Genomic DNA, 22,360 nt, shown 5'->3' on the forward strand with positions numbered 1-22,360 from the left:
TTGCAATTCATAGCCGTATAACTTTTTCTATGTTATTTTACTCCGGCTTATGGAAGATGAGTCAATAGGTATGATTCGAAAATGAATCCCTATATTTTATACAAGTGTTCTAATAGGGAAGCGGAGACAATAGGCTATCAGGTCTAGCCGGTAAGCATATCGCGAAATTGGTTGCCAAAGTGGGCGAGTTTTTCTGTAGGAGCATTACTTTTTCTTGAAATCATTTCATTTCATGCATAATCCATACGTGTTCCATAATATTATGTCCAAAATTCTTATTTCATTTCATTTGAAATGGAACGAAATCGCCATATGAAGATATATTTATTACTAATATTATATTCAAAGTCTTACTATCGTACTATTATTATTTTACGTAAAATCTTATGATTCCACTGTAAAATATATAAATTATAACTTTGAACTACAGACATCCAAGGAGTCCAATCACAAGAAAAGAACGTCTCTCAGTCACCTTATGCTTTTTGCTCAACACCATGCTACTCAGTCTAATGTTTTATGGAGCTGCCCGTGGTACGTAAATTATGAAAATTAAAAATATATTTTTTCTACTCTTATCACTCCTAACTTATTCAAACCTAATTCATATTCTGAGAAGTATTTCAATAATTAAACAAACATAATATCGGTTTGTACCGGTATTTTCAATTCAATTTATTCTCGACAAACAAAAATACGATGAGAAAAAACAAAATACAATAAAACAATTACATAACAGTAACAATAAATATAACACAATTGACAGAATCCAAGGGCAGGGCAGTGGACTGTGAATGATAGTTGGTATAAATACCTACAAATAAATCTTTGAATTCTGTGCATAAAAATACTGATAGCTTGAAGTGTGGTAAGTACGCCAATAAAAGACTAAATGAATCAACAAGATAAGATTTAATAATAATAATAATAAGATAATAATAGGCAGATGGCCACATACAAAAACAATTGTGTCAAATATCTTGGGATCAATAAAATAATAATAGGCAGATGGCCACATACAAAAACAATTGTGTCAAATTTCTTGGGATCAATAAAATAATAATAGGCAGATGGCCACATACAAAAACAATTGTAAGTAGATTAAGTTGAATATCTTGGGAAAATTACAACATGTGAAATAATGTAGAGAAATACAAAATTTAAATGAAATTAGGTCAATGACATTAATGACCATTGAAGCCTGACAATAATTGAAAAGGTAGTATTAATGATACCTGAAATGAATATAAATTGAGTGCTATAATGAAGGTTATTACTGTAAGGTACAATATTAATGATTAAAATGACAATGAGCTGTGAAAAATGCTCAGCAAGAAACATATATAAAAATATATGTGGCATAGGACTTCAGTGATTTGAATGTCAAGATAGATTTCGACCAAACAATTAATAGGCGTCACTGGCCTTAAAATATCACTCAAGAGCTAAGGGTAGCTAATAAATACAATGTGAAGATAGTCCAGGTTGAATATGGGCGACATGGGCCTTCAATGAATTGAGTGTCAAGATAGACATCAATTAGAACGATTAATAGGCGACAGTGGCCTCAGAAAATCACTTGTAAAGCCAAGGGTAGCTGTCAAATCCAATAAATTAATAGGCGTCGGTGGCCTTAGTGAATCACTTGTAAAGCCAAGGGTAGCTGTCAAATCCAAAAAATTAATAGTTGCTACTATTGAATACAATTATATAGGCGTCAGTGGCCTCAGAAAATCACTTGTAAAGCCAAGGGTAGCTGTCAAATCCAATAAATTAATAGGCGTCGGTGGCCTTAGTGAATTGAATGTCAAGATAGACATTAACCAAATAATAAGTAGGCGTCGGTGGCCTCAGTGAATTGAATGTCAAGATAGACATTAACCAAATAATAAGTAGGCGTCGGTGGCCTCAGAATTGAATGTCAAGATAGACATAAACCAAATAATAAGTAGGCGTCGGTGGCCTCAGTGAACTGAATGTCAAGATAGACATTAATAAAACAAATTAGTAGGCGTCGGTGGCCTCAGTGAATTGAATGTCGAGATAGACATTAATAAATTAATAAGTATATACGTAAATGAAAATTGAATAGAACGATTTACATAACCTGAATAAAATTTTGAAGAGGAGATGCGGCCAGGCAGACAGGCAATGACTCCGCAATACCAACAGGAACAGGACATCAGCAAGCGATGAAGTGATCTGGCCATGCGATGACAAGCATGGAACCGTCTACCACAGCAGGTGAATCCCCCAGTGGAAATGTAGGCAGGAGTAAGTAGAATTCCAAACGAATAATCCAATCTTCAAGTTGTGGAATTTTTGGATTGAATTCCAAACGGTAGAGATGATGAACTTGAAAGTTTGAGTTTCACGAGGTGAAGCCAATTGTAGAGAAATGGCAATTGAAGCCTACACAAGGTTGTAATTTTTGACAAAGTTTATCAAAGCAATATGCAAGCAATCGATGAATAATTTAATCACAATTGAAGAATAGAATAAATGAATTAATTTGTAGAATAATTCACACTTTAAAAAACGTTCTGTAGATCCAATGACTAGCGATGAACGCTCACACGAGGTCGTGAACTTAGCAAAGTTTATCAGAGCAAAAATGCGAATCAATCGATGAATAATTGAATCACACTTGAAGAGTAGAACAAACGAATTAATTTGAAGAATGATTCACACTTTAAAAACGTTCTGTAGATCAAATAAGTAGCGATGAATGCTCACACGAGGTTGCAATTTTTGACAAAGTTTATCAAAGTTTAACAGAGTAACTGAGTGAAGAACTCGATGAATAATTGAATCACACTTGAAGAATAGAACAAACGAATTAATTTGAAGAATGATTCACACTTTAAAAACGTTCTGTGGATCAAATAAGTAGCGATGAATGCTCACACAAGGTTGCAATTTTTGACAAAGTTTATCAAAGTTTAACAGAGTAACTGAGTGAAGAACTCGATGAATAATTGAATATCACTTGAAGAATAGAACAATCGAATTAATTTGAAGAATAATTCACACTTTAAAAATGTTCTGTAGGTCCGATGAATTCAGATGAAAAGTTTAGACCGGGCGCAGGATGCACACCCGACGACCTCCATTGAAAGACAAACAGCAAAAAGCAAAAGGCGCTAGCAACAAAAAAGGGAAGGCGGAAATGACAGCCACGAACAACACGTTTACAAACATATGGTGAAAAAGTAGCAAATAACTAGAAAGTAAGATGCCTAAAGACAAGATTAAATTCCAAAAAATCGAATAGTATAAATATTAAAATTGCAACGGCAAACAATCCGACGAAAAAATACGAATAAAAGTATAGAAAACCAGCTTGACTGAAGCAGTGTCGAAGAACCGACTGTGACGTCACTGGTCAGCGCAGATGCACAAAAGACACAGCGCGCAGACAGACAGACATGATGTCCACGTAGTAGCGGAACGAATAACAAGTGGAACCGTTCCAATAAATGCTTTGTTAGATTTTACATAAACTGGGCCCCTTGTGTCATACGGGGGTATGGCACAATAAGAAAAAGTAAGAAATATGTAAAATCTGGCAAGGCAATTGGAAATTGAAAACTGGGCCCCATGTGAGAACCAGGGGAAAAAACAATGAAACCTAAAAATACAACATGAACCATAAGAGCAAGGGGATTAACTAGAATCCTCATCAATGGGAAGAGGTGCTAAACTCGAAATAGCTCTCTTAAAAGTGCCAGAGGGAGTGAGAACAGTGACAACTCGAACCTTGTCGTCCTTACCGGGATGAACTTCAGTAATGCGCGCCAGCTTCCAAGTGGACTGCGCAGAACCAGGATCCTTCAAGATGACAACTGTACCGACCTTCAAATTTTCATAATTGCTTAACCATTTGCCTTTTTTCTGAAGAGTGGTTAAATATTCACGAGACCACCTATCCCAAAGCTCCTGGATGGAAACAGCAAGTTGATACCAACGTGAACGATGATCAATGTGTTTGGTGTTAGGCGGCAAGAAGGGTAATGACGTAAGTGGACGTCCAATCAAAAAATGACCTGGAGACAAGTAGGCAAGATCATGTGGATCTTCCGACAAGGGAACAAGAGGGCGCGAATTCAAGATGGCTTCGACCTGAGCAGCAAGAGTACAGGTTTCTTCAAAGTTAAATACCTTGTTGAATGTGACTACACGGAATATGCGTTTGAAGTTTTTTACCGCATTCTCCCAGAGTCCACCGAAGTGTGGAGCCCGAGGGGGAATGAAGTGCCATTGGATGTTGAGTACAGACATAGTGTCATGAATATCTGATTTGAGACGATCAGAGGACAAAAATTCGTGGAGCTCACATAGCTCATTGTTGGCACCAACGAAAGTTGTGGCGTTGTCCGAAAAAATGGAATGCGGGATGCCACGACGAGCAGAAAAACGAATCAGAGCGGCAATAAATGCCTTGGAAGTAAGTTCCGAGACAGTTTCAATATGAACGGCACGAGTTACCATACACACAAACAGCGACAAGTATGCTTTAGAAAAAGTACGAGATTTGGGGCCGCCTACACAGATGGAAATAGGACTGGCGTAATCCAAACCACAATTATAAAAGGGAAAATTAGCCTGTACGCGGGCCGCTGGTAAACTACCCATGATTTGCTCAGAGCGAAGAGCCGAAAAGCGAAAACACAATATGCAATGCCACAATACACTTTTGATGGTGCGACGGGTGGAGGGAAACCAAAATCGTTGTCTTACACTGGCCATGGTGGCCTGCACCCCAGCATGACTTAGACGACGATGGTGAGCAACAATCAATGCACGAGTGAATTTGTGATTGCTGGGCAACAATATTTGATGTTTGTAATCAAAGGAAGCATTTGCATTTTGCAAACGTCCACCAACTCTGAGCAGAGAATCTGAGTGAATGAATGGTGACAAGGCTTTAATAGAACTATTAGGCAATAGCTCCTGATTTTGACACAATGCTTTAAGTTCGGCAGAGAAAGCTTCTTCTTGAATAGATTTGAAGATACAATTTTCAGCTTCTGAAATTTCAGAGATAGTTAATTGACCAAAGTGCAGAGTGACTGAATTTTGTTTTTTACAATTATGAATGAACCGTAGAACATATGCTGTTGTACGAACGATTTTGTGATAGGTGGAGCGACTATTGATTATAACTGAAATAACATCATTATGAGAAGAAGTGGTAGCTAATACCTGAACTGATTGAGAACTGATTTCCTGAACTGATACCTGAACTGATTTCTCTAACTGATGAGAGACATCATTTGAAGTTAGAAAATTTGACATGACCCTACGGGGAGCGGCCACAGGCGAAGCAGGGAGGCACGAACGAGGTGCTGCAATAGGACGAATAGCTTTACAAGAACCAAATATGACCCAACCTAGACTGGTTTTCTGAAGGATGGGAGCGTTTTGAGCTAGATACAATTTACCAGGCTGAAGAACAGATGCAAATATGCCAGCACCAAGTAACAAATCTACAGGTTTAGACTGATCAAACAATGGATTCGCTAATTTGGGTTCAACGGGAATTGAAATTTTGGAAAGATCGATGTTCACACTAGGAACATTAGATGATATGCTATCAACTACAATACAATTTTCTTCAACCGACCACGAACGATCAGATGAAGACAAGCAAACTGAATGAGAAATAGATGATTTGGTCTTATTCTCACCTACACTATGAATCAAAGTGTCAGAATACAAAGCAGCAAGTGACAATTTTTCAGCCAACCTAGTTGACATCAAATTACAATCAGAGCAAGAATCTAAAAGCGCGGTTGCTTTAATAAATTCCCCACTAGAAGTTTGAACCAAAACCTCGGCAGTAGGTAACAAAGCGACAGTTGATTGCTGTTGCAAACACAGAGACGAAGTGGAGCTCATTGTGACATGAGAGTTCTTCTGAGGCTGTTCTGCATGAGAAACAGCTTGCTTAGTTGCTTCCACATTCTGAACCATGACGGGATTCAAAACAGCATTCTTACCATTGGAGGGAGCAAAAGATTGAGAATGAATAACATTTGAAGTTACCTTATCCTTAGAAGTAGGCTGAGTGTCCCGTGATTGAGGATACGACCTGTGAAGAACAGTGTGGTGACTCTTGCCACAAAGTGTACACGATTTGTCGGAACAAACATGATTGGGTGCGGAAGGCTTGAGGCAATTATAACATAACCTTTTGTCACGGACAGCATTCCAACGATCAGTAACCTGCAACTTCAATAATTCATTACAACGATTTGGAAAATGACCAACAGAATTACAAAAACTACAAGGTGACATAGAAGAGGTAGTAACCTGCATCCTAGCTTGAACATTTGATTGATTTTGATTGAACTTCGGCTTGCAATGAGCACCAACCGAGTTGGATGTACTTTGCTGTACATTTCCTTGATGATGGTTAGCTGAGCTTGAAGCAACAGCTTCCATGATTTTGCATTGTGATTCCAAAAAATTCCAAAATTTATCAATGGCGGGAATGTCATGTATACCAACACTCTTTTCCCATTCTCGAACAGTAGCAGTATCCAACTGCAACAACATTTTGTGCATGTACAATAAGTCCTTGATTTGGACTCCAAGTAGAAGCGCTTCGAGCGCGGTAATGTGGGACTTGCAAAAGTCACTGAATGCCCGTAATGATTGCGGACAGTTACGCTTTATGGTAGGCGGAGATTCAATTGCCGTGACATGCCTGGCAGCAATTAATCTCTTGTTGTCATACCTCTCCCTTAAGAGGTTCCATGCAAGCTGAAAACCATTTTCGTCAGCTTCAATGTGTTCCACTCTAGCAAGAGCTTCACCACTGAGTGATTGACGAAGATAGAAAAATTTCAATGAATCATTAATGTTATCTTGATTACCAATAATATTAGTAAAAGCACTTGAGAATGCTTGCCATTTTGAAAGCTCCCCATTGAAGCGTGGAAGCGGAATCTGAGGCAACTGAAAATTTGCCAAAGGTGCGTTTTGAGATGTTGGCCGCTGGGAAGCACCAGCAGTGGCCTCATTGATGCGTTGTCTGCTTTCAAAAGCAGTTAATGCAGCGTTTGCCTTAGAGGTAATGGAGATAAACTTATTGAGTATCTCAAAATGAGTTGAAGTGTCCTGCGCTTGCAACTCTGAATTCCATAGTTGTTGATGTATCTTATCATACTTAATTCTAAGTGAACCTAGTTCGTTTTTGACAGTCAACAATTGATAATAAGTGGCTTCAGTGTCCACAACATAATCGCTATAGCTGGTTATGAACCAATCTATTTCGTGGTGTAAATTGTCTCTTGCATTGGAAAGAGCAGAAGGCTCAGGAAGTGAATCTTCCTCATGATCAGACATGCTTAAAAACTAACAGAAAAACCTGAGTGAATGAAACGATGCTGCACTGTAGCAATGCGATTGCTGTGCCAATAAGCAACTTTGGGCGCTGGTCCAGTACGCAGAGAGGCACGCCTGTGCGTTTGAGGCAAGTTGTATCAAGCTTGCTGTGCGGCGAATCAAGTAGCGAGCTCGCAAGGCGGTGTAGTTTGCCGTGTGTTGTTTTCTCAATGCGCAATAGCCGTCTGTGACCAGTTCAGTGCGGTTCAGTCTCTCAGGGTACAAGATAGTTGATAGCTGGTGCATACACGTCGCAGCGTGCTTTGAGTTGCAGCAAGTACTGAAAATTTGAAACAAGTGTGTGAATGCTTAATATTAAACAATATAAACATACAAAGGTACAATGGAATAAAATATACTTTAGAGTGGGACCTAATCATTGGCGTCAAGCTAGACTATTAGGCACACGGTCACTGAAACCCTAAGGTTCAATGGACCAGGAAATGGGTAATAAAAATTAACAATTATCCTAGGTAAACTGGGTCAAAGATGACAGGCAGGAGGACCAACTTTTATGACAGAATCCAAGGGCAGGGCAGTGGACTGTGAATGATAGTTGGTATAAATACCTACAAATAAATCTTTGAATTCTGTGCATAAAAATACTGATAGCTTGAAGTGTGGTAAGTACGCCAATAAAAGACTAAATGAATCAACAAGATAAGATTTAATAATAATAATAAGATAATAATAGGCAGATGGCCACATACAAAAACAATTGTGTCAAATATCTTGGGATCAATAAAATAATAATAGGCAGATGGCCACATACAAAAACAATTGTAAGTAGATTAAGTTAAATATCTTTAAGTCTTTAAGTCTTTGAATCTTTAAATAATAATAGGCAGATGGCCACATACAAAAACAATTGTAAGTAGATTAAGTTAAATATCTTGGGAAAATTACAACATGTGAAATAATGTAGAGAAATACAAAATTTAAATGAAATTAGGTCAATGACATTAATGACCATTGAAGCCTGACAATAATTGAAAAGGTAGTATTAATGATACCTGAAATGAATATAAATTGAGTGCTATGATGAAGGTTATTACTGTAAGGTACAATATTAATGATTAAAATGACAATGAGCTGTAAAAAATGCTCAGCAAGAAACATATATAAAAATATATGCAGCATAGGACTTCAGTGATTTGAATGTCAAGATAGATTTTGACCAAACAATTAATAGGCGTCACTGGTCTTAAAATATCACTTAAGAGCTAAGGGTAGCTAATAAATACAATGTGAAGATAGTCCAGGTTGAATATAGGCGACATGGGCCTTCAATGAATTGAGTGTCAAGATAGACATCAATTAGAACGATTAATAGGTGACAGTGGCCTCAGAAAATCACTTGTAAAGCCAAGGGTAGCTGTCAAATCCAATAAATTAATAGGCGTCGGTGGCCTTAGTGAATCACTTGTAAAGCCAAGGGTAGCTGTCAAATCCAATAAATTAATAGTTGCTACTATTGAATACAATTATATAGGCGTCAGTGGCCTCAGAAAATCACTTGTAAAGCCAAGGGTAGCTGTCAAATCCAATAAATTAATAGGCATCGGTGGCCTTAGTGAATTGAATGTCAAGATAGACATTAACCAAATAATAAGTAGGCGTCGGTGGCCTCAGTGAATTGAATGTCAAGATAGACATTAACCAAATAATAAGTAGGCGTCGGTGGCCTCAGAATTGAATGTCAAGATAGACATTAACCAAATAATAAGTAGGCGTCGGTGGCCTCAGTGAACTGAATGTCAAGATCGACATTAATAAAACAAATTAGTAGGCGTCGGTGGCCTCAGTGAATTGAATGTCGAGATAGACATTAATAAATTAATAAGTATATACGTAAATGAAAATTGAATAGAACGATTTACATAACCTGAATAAAATTTTGAAGAGGAGATGTGGCCAGGCAGACAGGCAATGACTCCGCAATACCAACAGGAACAGGACATCAGCAAGCGATGAAGTGATCTGGCCATGCGATGACAAGCATGGAACCATCTACAACAGCAGGTGAATCCCCCAGTGGAAATGTAGGCAGGAGTAAGTAGAATTCCAAACGAATAATCCGATCTTCAAGTTGTGGAATTTTTGGATTGAATTCCAAACGGTAGAGATGATGAACTTGAAAGTTTGAGTTTCACGAGGTGAAGCCAATTGTAGAGAAATGGCAATTGAAGCCTACACAAGGTTGTAATTTTTGACAAAGTTTATCAAAGCAATATGCAAGCAATCGATGAATAATTTAATCACAATTGAAGAATAGAATAAATGAATTAATTTGTAGAATAATTCACACTTTAAAAAACGTTCTGTAGATCCAATGACTAGCGATGAACGCTCACACGAGGTCATGAACTTAGCAAAGTTTATCAGAGCAAAAATGCGAATCAATCGATGAATAATTGAATCACACTTGAAGAGTAGAACAAACGAATTAATTTGAAGAATGATTCACACTTTAAAAACGTTCTGTAGATCAAATAAGTAGCGATGATTGCTCACACGAGGTTGCAATTTTTGACAAAGTTTATCAAAGTTTAACAGAGTAACTGAGTGAAGAACTCGATGAATAATTGAATCACACTTGAAGAATAGAACAAACAAATTAATTTGAAGAATGATTCACACTTTAAAAACGTTCTGTAGATCAAATAAGTAGCGATGAATGCTCACACGAGGTTGCAATTTTTGACAAAGTTTATCAAAGTTTAACAGAGTAACTGAGTGAAGAACTCGATGAATAATTGAATCACACTTGAAGAATAGAACAAACGAATTAATTTGAAGAATAATTCACACTTTAAAAACGTTCTGTAGGTCCGATGAATTCAGATGAAAAGTTTAGACCAGACGCAGGATGCACACCCGACGACCTCCATTGAAAGACAAAACAGCAAAAAGCAAAAGGCGCTAGCAACAAAAAAGGGAAGGCGGAAATGACAGCCACGAACAACACGTTTACAAACGTATGGTGAAAAAGTAGCAAATAACTAGAAAGTAAGATGCCTAAAGACAAGATTAAATTCCAAAAAATCGAATAGTATAAATATTAAAATTGCAACAGCAAACAATCTGACGAAAAAATATGAATAAAAGTATAGAAAACCAGCTTGACTGAAGCAGTGTCGAAGAACCGACTGTGACGTCACTGGTCAGCGCAGACGCACAAAAGACACAGCGCGCAGACAGACAGACATGATGTCTATGTAGTAGCGGAACGAATAACAAGTGGAACCGTTCCAATAAATGCTTTGTCAGATTTTACACAATAAAAAATGAGACTAAAATGCTTAAATTATGAGGTTTGCTGGAAAAATACATTGCCAAATATGGTTTTCCATACTGTAATGGGCAATTAAATATTGGAATTGATTTTAGAGCTCAATGTAGTTAGGTACAGTTTTAATCTATATAAATAGAAATCGAGCCTCAAATTTTGACATTCAATAACTTTTTCATGTTTGCACCGAATTTGTCAGGACCAGGTTTATGGCCTATCAAATTTATAATCCGACTTGAGGACTCTTTCCTACGGTCCTTCAAAATTTACATGTTGTAATCATTATGGAAGAAGATTATTCTGTTAGCTGGCCACACACAGAAATAAAAATCAGCTGTTATAATCATTGCGTCATACAACAGCCGTCGGTAGATAGTAGACAAGAGTGTGTGCTGCTACATAACCGCCCATGTCATTATAAACGCCCCGACTAAAAACAAAATGACTGTTCTGTGAGTAACCATTCGGCAGTACGGCCTCAGGTTTAAGACTTACATGCTAGACATACTAAAGTTATAATATTTATGTACTAAAATTTCAATACTAAATGTTTGAGGAGAATAGAATCACTTTCCAAATAATAAGTAATGAAAAATACAAACTTCTGCACAACTAACTAAGCACATAGGAAGTCCATATCTATAAAAAGCGAAATGGCACTCACTCACTGACTGACTCACTCACTCACTCACTCGCAGAACTAAAGATCTACCGGACCAAAAAAGGTTCAAATTTGGTAGGTATGCTCAGTTGGCCCTTCAGAGGCACACTAAGAACGGATTTGGAAAAATTTCCAAAGATACGCCCAAAATCTGCGTTTTTCCAGCGTTCTTTTGCTTTTTCTCAGATTTATCAAGAACAAATGAACAGAAATTGTTCAAATTTAGTACAGAAGCTAAGCTAGGGTGTAATAATGTTGTGTTGGAAGGAATTTGAAATAAAGCCAAAGATACACCCAAAATCTCCATTTTTACAGCGTTTTTTTCGCTTTCTCAGCTTTATCGAGAACCAATGAACAGAAAATGTTCAAATTTAATACAGAAGCTCAGCTGGGGTGTAATAATGTTGTGTTGGGAGGAATTTTAATTTTATGGCAAAACCGTATACTTGTGTTTTATAGACCCCATCAAAGCATTTGACAGAGTACCGTGTAATGCCTTATGGAAGGAATTGTGAGATATAAGAGTGAATGATAACTTGTTGAAGGCCAACCAGAGCTACTACAGAAGCTGTAGGAGCTATATGTGAGAATTGGTAACTGCTGCTCTGAGCAATTTGAAACAAGAGCAGGAGTAAGGCAAGGAGATATTCTATCACCATATATTTTTGTTATATTGATGGATGGAGTGATGAAGGCCTGCAAGGATAGAGAAAAAAGATTGACAGTGGGTCACTGGCGACTACAGAGAGTGAAAGTCTCAAAGCTGGCTTATGCAGATGACCTTGTCCTGTTGGCTGCAGAGGAAGAGGATCTTCAGCATAACATAAACATCTGGAATGAGGAACTGGAAAAGAAGAAGATGGAGATAAGCATAGAAAAAATTGAAGTGATGGCTGTGGCAACCAATCACAGAGAGATAGAGATTAAGTTGGAGAATAGAAGAATTGAACAGGTTACCAACTTCAAATATCTTGGAGCTACCATACATCAAGAGGGCCGAATGGTGGAAGAAATAAATTCTAGAACTGCTTCTGGTGGTAGACTCTACTATGCGCTATCAAGAGGGTTCCTTAATATGAAAGATGTCAGCAAGAATGCGAAAATGGCAGTCTTCTGGTCCACATATGTTCCTACTTTGTTATATACTTCTGAGACGTGGACTTTGACAGAGAGAAGTAAGAGTAAGCTGCAGGCCCAAGAAATGCGCTTCCTACGTAGAGTGATTGCGAAGACAAGAAGAGACCGACTGAGAAATCAGGCTATAAGAGCGGAGGTCAACTCTAATCCAATTACTCAGAGGATAGAGGAAGGGCAGCTTAGATGGCTGGGCAACGTAATAAGGATGGGCGAGGAGAGGCTACCAAAACTGATATGGGAATGTAAGGCAGAGGGAAGAAGGCGAGTTGGAAGACCGATAAAAAGATGACCTTTGGAGAAATTTGGAGTCTAGGGTTGGTGATTGGAGAGTGATTGGCCGTTTGGCGCAGGATCGTGATAGATGGAAATCTCTCGTAAACTCTACACAACAAGGTAGAAGAGGCTTCGATTAAGTAAGTAAGTTGAAGGAATTTGAAATAACGCGGTTTTTTGCGTTTTCTCAGTTCTTTTATCAAGTAATAGGCAGAAAATGTTCAAATTTGGTACAGGGGTTTTGCTAGGGTCTAAAAATTTTGTGATGAGGTGGCTTTGATATTTCATCAAAGATACGCCCCAAATCAGCATTTTTCCAACGTTTTTCTCAGCTTTTCTGCGTTTTCTCACCTTTTTCAATAATCGATGGAAATATATTTTTAAAAAATCAGTACACAGGTTTAGCTGAGGTGGAAGAATTTTGTTCGCCAAAGATACACCGATATAGTAACAGGTGTTTTTTCCAGCGTTTTTCTATGTTGATTGAATTGAACAACGAAGTACTTTGACTTTCTGATGGAATGAAGCATGCTCAAATGAAAAATGCAAGCGAGCGAAGCGAGCCCACTGATCTCATTTTTGGCCGATCCAGTCGGGGGTCCAGGGGGTGGAGCCCCCTGGTTAGATCAATTGATTTATTTATTAAATGCCAGGTCTTGAAAAACCTATTGCATTAAATGACATTACTATTATACATTGCGAAATTACAAAATAATAATAATAATAAATTAAAAATATTATTCTAAACTTACAAAATAAGAAATAATAAGTAAACTCAGTAAAAGTACTTGAAAAATATTAAGCTTAAGTAAGCTTAAAATATTATAGCTTAAAATAGCTATAGCTATAGTAAGCTTAAATATTAAAACTTAAGTACTTGAAAAATATAAAGCTAAGACAAAAAAAATAAAAAGTATAACCTCTTTATAATTGAAAAACATTAAGATATAATGGAAAAGAAAGAACAAATTAATAATGAATAATAATAAAAATTAAAGAAAGTTATGATAAAGGAAGAAACAGATTAAGAAGAAGAGTACTAGAATTGAGAAAGATAATTGAATAAGATTGATGAGCTCCCATTATCAAACCATCATTGGTCCAATGAATTCAAATGGAATCACATTAATAACCACACTAAACCCGCCCACAATGCTGTAGTTCCATCCTCAAACACTGTTATGAAAATCACAAAAATGGAGATGAAAAACAAACATACAAAATATCAATGCCGAATCCCACACTCTATGCTTGATAGTTGCTGAAAAGTTGGTAGAGTCTTTTCTTGAAAGTAGCCAATGAGCCGGATAGAACAATATTTTCAGGCAACTCATTCCACTCTCATGTGGCCATAACCACGAATGAATGATTAAAAATTGCTATTCGATGCAATGGAATTTGCAACTTCTATTGGTGTGACCTTGTCCCTCGTCCCGGATTAACACTTGAAATAAGAGTGAAAGATTCGTGAAGGTAACCTTGTCCCTTATCCAGAACCAACACCTTGAAATTCAGAGAATGAAGAACTTTCGACGCTCCCTCAGTTTATTTTTCAACAAGTCTGAATTAAAATCTCCAAGCAAAACAATGTGTTGATAGTTGCTCAAGTGATCTAGTAGAGCATCCTCGAGTAGAGAAAGTCGACCAGCATCTGGAGGATGATAAACAACACACACTACCACCTTATTATTTGTAGTCAATTCAACAAACAAGAATTTGGAAGATCTGGAGTAGGGCTGGGGTGAACAATGAACTAATGTGCGAGATAAATTACTTTTAACATGAAGAGGAGAAACCCAATTCTCCCTCCACAGTTTGTAGCATAGTCACAGACGGACATCCTGCGCACAATTGGATGCGCAGTGTCATTTCGCTTCAGGTTCTTGTGATGAACACATCTCCGTAACATACACAAACATATCACTTTGGAACATTGCCAGTGGAGGGGAGCGAAGCGTTACAAAGCTCTCTCACACAGACACAAAAGAAGGAGAATGCTGCTAGGTAGTGGGAAAGATTAGTGGAGGATAGAGCATCGGACCTCTCCGTCTTTGAGAAAGAGCCGTGTAAAAAGAAATTTATCTCGCACTTTAGTTTGGGTCTCAAAGATGAACGGACATAAACTGCCACTCCTCCCCTCTCCTTACCAATCCTATCATTACGAAACAAAGAGAAGTCATTCAATGCAAATAAACTGTCCTGAAGGGAAGGCTCAAGCCAAGACTCACTCACACCCACAACATCGAAACTAACCGATGTAAATATTTCCTTAAAATCATCAAAATGGCCAGGAAGGGATTCACAATATGGCATAGTTTCAAGGAATTCGGATACTCGTTAAGTTTACTCGATATATTGGTCAAATCCATTTAGAAATAATCTCAATTCAGAATGTTAGAGTAATTCGTGAAGAATAATACAAGTGCCAATAACTAATTTTTATGGATTCACAAAGAAGTATTTAATTTCATAGATATGCCTACTGTGATAGACTACAGTGATACCTACACTAGACGGATATGGCGAGCGAAGCGAACCTGACGGCTAGTTGAGATATAAATGTAAATACTGATTTTTGGATAATTTTCGTAAAAATATAGTGATGCATCAGTTCAAGCTAAGGCTAAGCACACCTGAGAAGGCGCGGCTTGGTGACACAAAATGCTGATCTTATGGAGATTGCCTTATCACACCGTTCCACGCCATGCACGATTCAGTGTGTGTGAGTTCTTCCATTCAAACCAATAAGCAAGAAGTACCTGGATGCAAAATGCCGCATCGCGCCTCCTCAGGTGTGCATCCAGCTAAAGTTTGTCATGAGATGCATTAACTATTTGGTGGTACGAAGTTTGCCGGGCCAGCTAGTTTTTAATAAACCATATCATATTTTGATTTGCTAATTTAAGAAACTATACATGTAGACACGATTTCTCTTTGAAAACAAGATATATAAATAATAGCATTATATATATATATACTGGTTTCTCATTTTCAGGAACGAATATGGACTACCCGACTTATACTTTGAGAATGAGAGATATCATGATTTCGGTGCAAAGCATGGTTATATCAATTCCAGTATCTTTATTAATAGTTTATTGCTTCAAGTGAGTATGTACGGTAATGAATTATTTTTTATAAATTAAATTATGGTAATGTTTACACCATGAACAGAACAGATATTGTGGAATTTCTATATGTCAAGGTTAAATATAAGCGATATTGCCAGTTCCACATAATTTATTTGAGCCAAAATTAATGGACTGAGGCATCATCGTCTTTTTTGGTTATTAGACTATCTAATACCACTTTAAATATCACTGATGATGATGCCCAAGTGAATTGAAATTTAAGTTTGACTCAAATAAATTATGTGAAACTTTCAACATCGCTTTTATTCCACCTGAATATGGTAATTGTTTTGCTTGTCAAGAGTTACTAGAGTTGTTTGATGAATGAAACAATTGTTTCAATGTTACGATGTGATGTCACGATATTCTAAGGAATTTGAGAAATAACTCATTTCATTTCCTTAATATAGAAGTTCATGACAATAATAAAAATAATAAGTGATGAAATTTTACCTCGAACTCTAAGCTTTATAAAAAAGGTAGCATTGATATTCAGGTTGCTATTTCTATTCAATTACTTGATAACTCCAAACTATATCCGCTCAGACACCAACTCACAAATCGAATATACATTGACAGTGAATAGTTATAAAGTAAGTATACAGATATTTACTTGAATTCTCTAATACTCATCCACATAATAAGCTTAAGCCTTAATTATTTAGATGAGCAGTGTGCGAATGCTATGGAATGTTACATATCAAACTCATATAGATTATTGTTTACAGACAGTATTCATTTTTTGGAAAACACATTCTATTTCACCATTATTAAGCTGTTTTAAATTAGAAGTACCTTAATTACATGCATTCCCATACTTTTATGATATCCACACTGATATCTTGTATTGGAAAATTTCATGGGGAACTTCCGTGATATGTGATGATCACATTTATTATTCAACTTGTCTTTCAATATTTTTCCTGCAGGAAAAGCAGGGGAAAACTTGATAAAGTTAGAAGAGAGAGAAGAAAAGGCGGAGGTGAGCATTGGAAGTTTATTTATATTGAAAGTTTGCAACACTTCAAGTGATATCAATTTCGTACACATGAAAAGTGATACCTTTCTGAATCAATTATTATTATTGATCGACATCATAAACTATTTTAATTTGAAAAATACAATACCGTAACGCACTATTATAATATTGATTAAGAAAAACAAAGGAACATGTTTGAAAGCCAAATAATTTTTGAAACTTATGTGAGAGAACAATTTTTGATTGTGTTTACAATATTTCACAATCGAACATCGTAGCCTACATGAAATAAAACTAATAAAGGAAATAAATTAATTTGTTTTAGTTGCCAATGTTACGTCCATGCTTTATGTTATTTCCATGCTTTATTTAGCTGTGAGACAGAACTTAGTCATGGAATTATGAAATTATTAATTATTTGAGTGGTCAAAGCTCTAGAGATAGTGGTATTTTTTCATACATAGGCCTATTCTATAAATAGTCTCATAATTGAAAATTTACCCTCCTCAGGATGTTGTGGCTTTATATTGTACCATGTGACTCGTCTATTTGAAGGATTTCTCACTTTCAAGCCATTACAAGCGGTTGTTGTTTCAACTGAAGTCGAAAAAGGACAAAAATCTCGAGTTTGGTTTCTTCTTGGTTGGTGGGTTTATTCATAAAAGCATTTTCAACCTCAGTAGCTTCATGTGTATTTCCTAGTTTTGATCTTTGTTGTTTCATGAGTAATATTACTTATAACAGACTTATCATTCAGTAGAGTGCACCATCGTTTACAGAAACCCATTAATCGAGATTTATGTGAATATAACACTGTATGGATTCACTGAATAATAACTCCAGATACCTAACTTTCAAATTTTGTTTATTGGTTTTGCAATGCAATACCATACATAGAGAAACTTAATAGTATCTAGTTCTTACTATTCATTGAACTGTATTTTGCTATCGTATTTCATTTCAAAAGGCGAAGGAGGGGTTACTAACTCCCATACAACCCTAATAACGTTTTAATGATAATTTTCAAATAATCATCATTATTTTTTAAATGATTTCAGATAGTTCAATGTCACCTTTTTCTAGAAAGATGAGTTGGAGAATTTTTCTTTTATTTTGTGGGAAACCCTAACATAATCAATGAAAAATACTTACTCAATTGGAAACGTGCCCAGTATATTTATTAATAACAATCTTCATTAACATTACAGGTCGCTGTGTGTATTCTTCATTCTATTGGATTCATACTTGATCATTTTGTATAGCCTGAAATTTGGACGTAGAAAGAGTTTGAATTGGTTGACAGCTGTAACATTGGGACAATTTCAAGGAACATTTATTTTTGAACCAGTGAAAGTAACTTTATTTGCTGTTCTTCTAGCTGTTATATTCAGGGTATGTATAAATATTATTCTATCCGTTTAAAATTATGAATGGAAACGTTCTGATAAGCAATAAGTTAAGATAAGCAGAACTGAGATGTTGATAAATAATTGGGGATTTTATTAGAGTAGCCTAAATTATTCATACGGTACTACCAGAGACAAACAAATGGTAATCCGTTATCCTTTCTCTATGGTACTACTTACTGTATTGTTGAAAGTACTTTAACAATCGAGCAGTAAGCAGTATAGTGTTTGTGAATACAGCAAATTGATTATTTCCCTTCTCATCTCGGAAACTCTCGTTTAAAAATTGAGAGAACACTATTTTTTTATTTACCTATCTAATTTTCATATTATACAATGCTCAATGCTAGTTCAACGTTCATTAATATAGGCCCAATTCAAAAATTGAAAGTAGGCTTCAAAGTAGGTTTTTGAAATTAAACGTAGGTTGCAAATAATCTCCACAAGACGCTGAATACTAATATTTCAACTACAGTGTAACCGCTGAGCCAGTTGATAATGTATCAATTAAGTTTCATCCAGTATCAAAAGATGAGTTGTCAAAAATAATCAACAAATAGAATAATGAAAAAAACAGTATGTTTGGATGGGGTCCCAAGTAAAATTCTGAAAGAATGTATAGATGTTTCAATAGACCCATTATCCAGTCAACGAAGGGTTGAAGAAGGGAAAGTTTGGAAGACAATTTTTGACTTGGCAGTTCTGTTCAGGATAGTGAGGAGTTTCATATCAAAAGTCCCCACAATTACCCCCTTTTCTAAGGGGGTGGGGGTGGTTTAAAGGTACCATTTTTTGGTGTCTATGTAATTATCACTATTAAGAACTAGAATGGTTTGAATCATATCTCATAGGTAGAAACCAGTGTGTTGAACTTACTTGGTTGAATGGAAATGAAATACTAAAAATTAAATCTAAAAAATATAGGTCCAGGCTGGCGTAACTCAAGTTTCTATTTTAGGTCCTTTACTGTTTCTGTTATATGTGTACAAATCACCAAAAGAGTTGAAATATCAAAGAGCTTTGCTGCTTGCTGATGACACTTCGCTTATCTTTAGAAATTCTTGATTGGTTTGGTAATAAATGTTTTCACTGGAGTCCAGTCAATTCTTCAGTCTTGAGTCAAAGACAGTTAAAAATAAATAGTGAAAAATGTAAATTCCTGCAATTCAAAAGCAAATATAATCCAATACAGGATAGAGCAATAAACGTGTTTTGTAGAGGAGCCAAGAAGAAAAGTAGGTAGTGTTCTTGGGAATTGCATTAGATAGGAAATTAGCATGGCATCCTTACATTGATAAAGATAAGTACCGGTAATAAAATATCATCTGGTACTGGGATATTTGTCTTGCGACAGCTTGCTACTGTTAACTGCTCATCATGGTCTTTTACTATCACGTATTAGGTATGCTATTTTAGTATGGGGTAATTCATCTCAACAAAAATTGGACAGAGTGTTTATGATTCAAATAATGTAGCCTACACCTGAGGTATAGAGAAGGTGGATAGGTTAGATAATATTGGCCTTTATGTAAAAAACTTGGCTTTTTTACTGTACCATCTTTGTATATGAAGTTATAATGTATGTGGAAACGAGTGGTGTGGATCAAAATTCAATAATATACATGAGTACGGCACAATACACGAAAAAGAGCTGATTATCATATGACTCACAATAATACATACAGTACCTAGATTATTTGAACGAAAACAAGATTATATTTGGAAGTAAATTTTATAACTTGTTACCTCAACTCGTTGAGAGTAATGATGATTGAAAGATCTTAAAAAAACATTTGAAAAAATATTTAGTTGATAGAGTATTTTACGGTATAGTGTACAAGAGTTCCTTTCAAGGCTATGTTTGATTTACTTAGTGTTGAATTATGTAAACTTAGTATTGATTATGTAAAATTAATGACCTGACTTGACTTATACTCCATAACTGGAGTCCTTATGAAAAATAAATAAATAAATAAGGATGATATTATTAATTAGAAGGAGAGTGAACAAGCTACAGTGATATTAGATTAGTAAGGTACGGTAGGCTAGCAATTTATTTTCGAAATCCAAAAAAATATTCTATACTGTAATGTATATAGTATTATATTAATTCTATTTTCCGAAAAACCAAAAGACAGTTTGAAATAGAGAGAATAAATAAAATACGAGAAAATAGTCAAAAAGCCAACAGCCGGGATTATTTCCAAAATTTCAAACAGTCAATCTCTAAATTCAAACCAAATACCCTTTTACTAAAAAATTATGCGGGAAAACTTGCACACAGTGACAGGGAAAATGTAGAGATCCTTGCTACTACCTTCAGATCTCTTCTGAACTGCGATGATCCGATCTCGACTCTTGAAATTGATACAAATACTACAATAAAATCAATGCAATCGCAAATAGATCCACACGGCAAGAACTCATCAGAGCAATGTCAGAACTGGAAAATTACAAAGTCAGTGGTGAAGACACATTAACTGCATCTAGAGATCTGGAAGAATACATCAAACGAATCGCATAACCATTCAATCAAAATTTGAGAAACTGAAAGATTGTAAGAACACTGGACAACTGCGATTATTCGCCCACTGCACAAAAAAGGCGACAGAAGCAATCCTGATAACTACAGGAAAATTTCGCTTCTAGATTGCACAAGATTCTGTCGCGAATAATTTACAACAGAATTAAAGATCAGCTGGATCTGGAATTGGGAGAGTACCAGAGGGGGGTTTCCGACCGTGGTGAAGTTGCGCTGACCAAATATTAACGATAAAATTAATCATGCAATATTACAGGAAACGTGGCAAACAACTAGTACTCTCTTCTATTGATTTTAAAAAAACGTATGACAGCATCCATAAAATGCCATAAACTGGTGACAAGTAGTCGGGGGGACAACTTGACGACAATGGCATATTTTTACGAGGGTACAAGTAGTCGCCTATGGCCAAAATGACCTGTTGTCAAGTAGTCGGGGTGACAAGTAGACGGCTACCCATCCTGAAACCATACGAATTGGCTATCATGAAGACAACATCAAACTTAACTGCTTGGGTTTTGCAGATTATTTGGTTTTCCTTGCAAATGGAGTAGCAGAAGCACGGCAACAAATAACATCTTTGGAAGAAATAGCAGGAAAAGTCGGATTGAAGATTTCTTACGATAAAACGAAATTTATGATAACTGATCCTTTGTGTACAAATAAAATTAATATCAACGGAAGTTTTATTAATATTGACAGTTTTAAATATCTAGGAGAGACGATCACATATAATATCTTAGTGAGAAGGCCGCATGAAAGGCCAGAATTTCAAAGCTTTCCAGAGGACAGCATGGAACTTATAAGAGAAAAAGTCTTTCCATTCATACAAAACTGAAACACTTCAAGGCAGTTCTAAGATCGCAAGCAATGTATTGCAGTGAAACACTTTTCAATATTAACGGGAATGGAATTAATAAGAACTATTAGAAGAGTTGAAAGACGGATTCTTAGAACCTGCATAAACAAAAAACATGTAGTTGACAACCAGTTCAGACTCCTTCCAAGAGAACAAATTTATAGAGAAATAGAACCAATAACTGACGCAATGCGAAAAAAGATAAATTCTTTCTTTGGACATATTCTTAGAACCCCAGCGAATCGATTGTTTAAGAAGAATTGGAAAATTCATGAGTGGGCGCGAAAACAGACAGACTTGGCTTGTGAAAATAAAAAAAGACATATCGGAACCAAATTTAACTATTGAAGATGTCAAAATCGCACAACAATTTATAGGGAAACCATCACTGACAGAAACAGGATCTTATCAATAAAAACAATTGAAAGAAGGCAACAGGTTTGTTCAGATGAATTGAGTAAAGAAAGATCTGTCAGAATGAAAAGGTATTAAGAAGAAAGGAAGAGAATTGAAGCGAATAAACAAAGAAAGATGACTAACCAGAGACTACAGTGATCCTATGTGGTCATAAAATAAAAATTAATTCTATTATGTCCATCAAACACGTCATTTTTCAAGTAGATGGTATATTTCATATTCATAATTTCAATTATTCCTTCTACCTATTGGATATTTTTTTAAACTCAAT

At 36.0% G+C, this 22,360-nt stretch overlaps 1 protein-coding gene across 1 annotated transcript in view; it reads left to right on the plus strand.

The window, feature by feature from the left end:
• LOC111056057 (polycystic kidney disease protein 1-like 2) overlaps window positions 1–22,360 on the plus strand; it is a 127,479-nt gene that overhangs the window by 20,944 nt on the left and 84,175 nt on the right. The window contains exons 7-11 of the mRNA XM_039432581.1: window positions 431–534; window positions 15,751–15,862; window positions 16,816–16,868; window positions 17,376–17,511; window positions 18,074–18,257. Of these exons, the coding sequence (XP_039288515.1) occupies window positions 431–534; window positions 15,751–15,862; window positions 16,816–16,868; window positions 17,376–17,511; window positions 18,074–18,257 (589 nt within the window). The remainder of the gene's footprint in view (window positions 1–430; window positions 535–15,750; window positions 15,863–16,815; window positions 16,869–17,375; window positions 17,512–18,073; window positions 18,258–22,360) is intronic.

This window comes from Nilaparvata lugens, chromosome 7, assembly GCF_014356525.2.
Source record: "Nilaparvata lugens isolate BPH chromosome 7, ASM1435652v1, whole genome shotgun sequence".
NCBI lineage: Eukaryota > Metazoa > Arthropoda > Insecta > Hemiptera > Delphacidae > Nilaparvata > Nilaparvata lugens.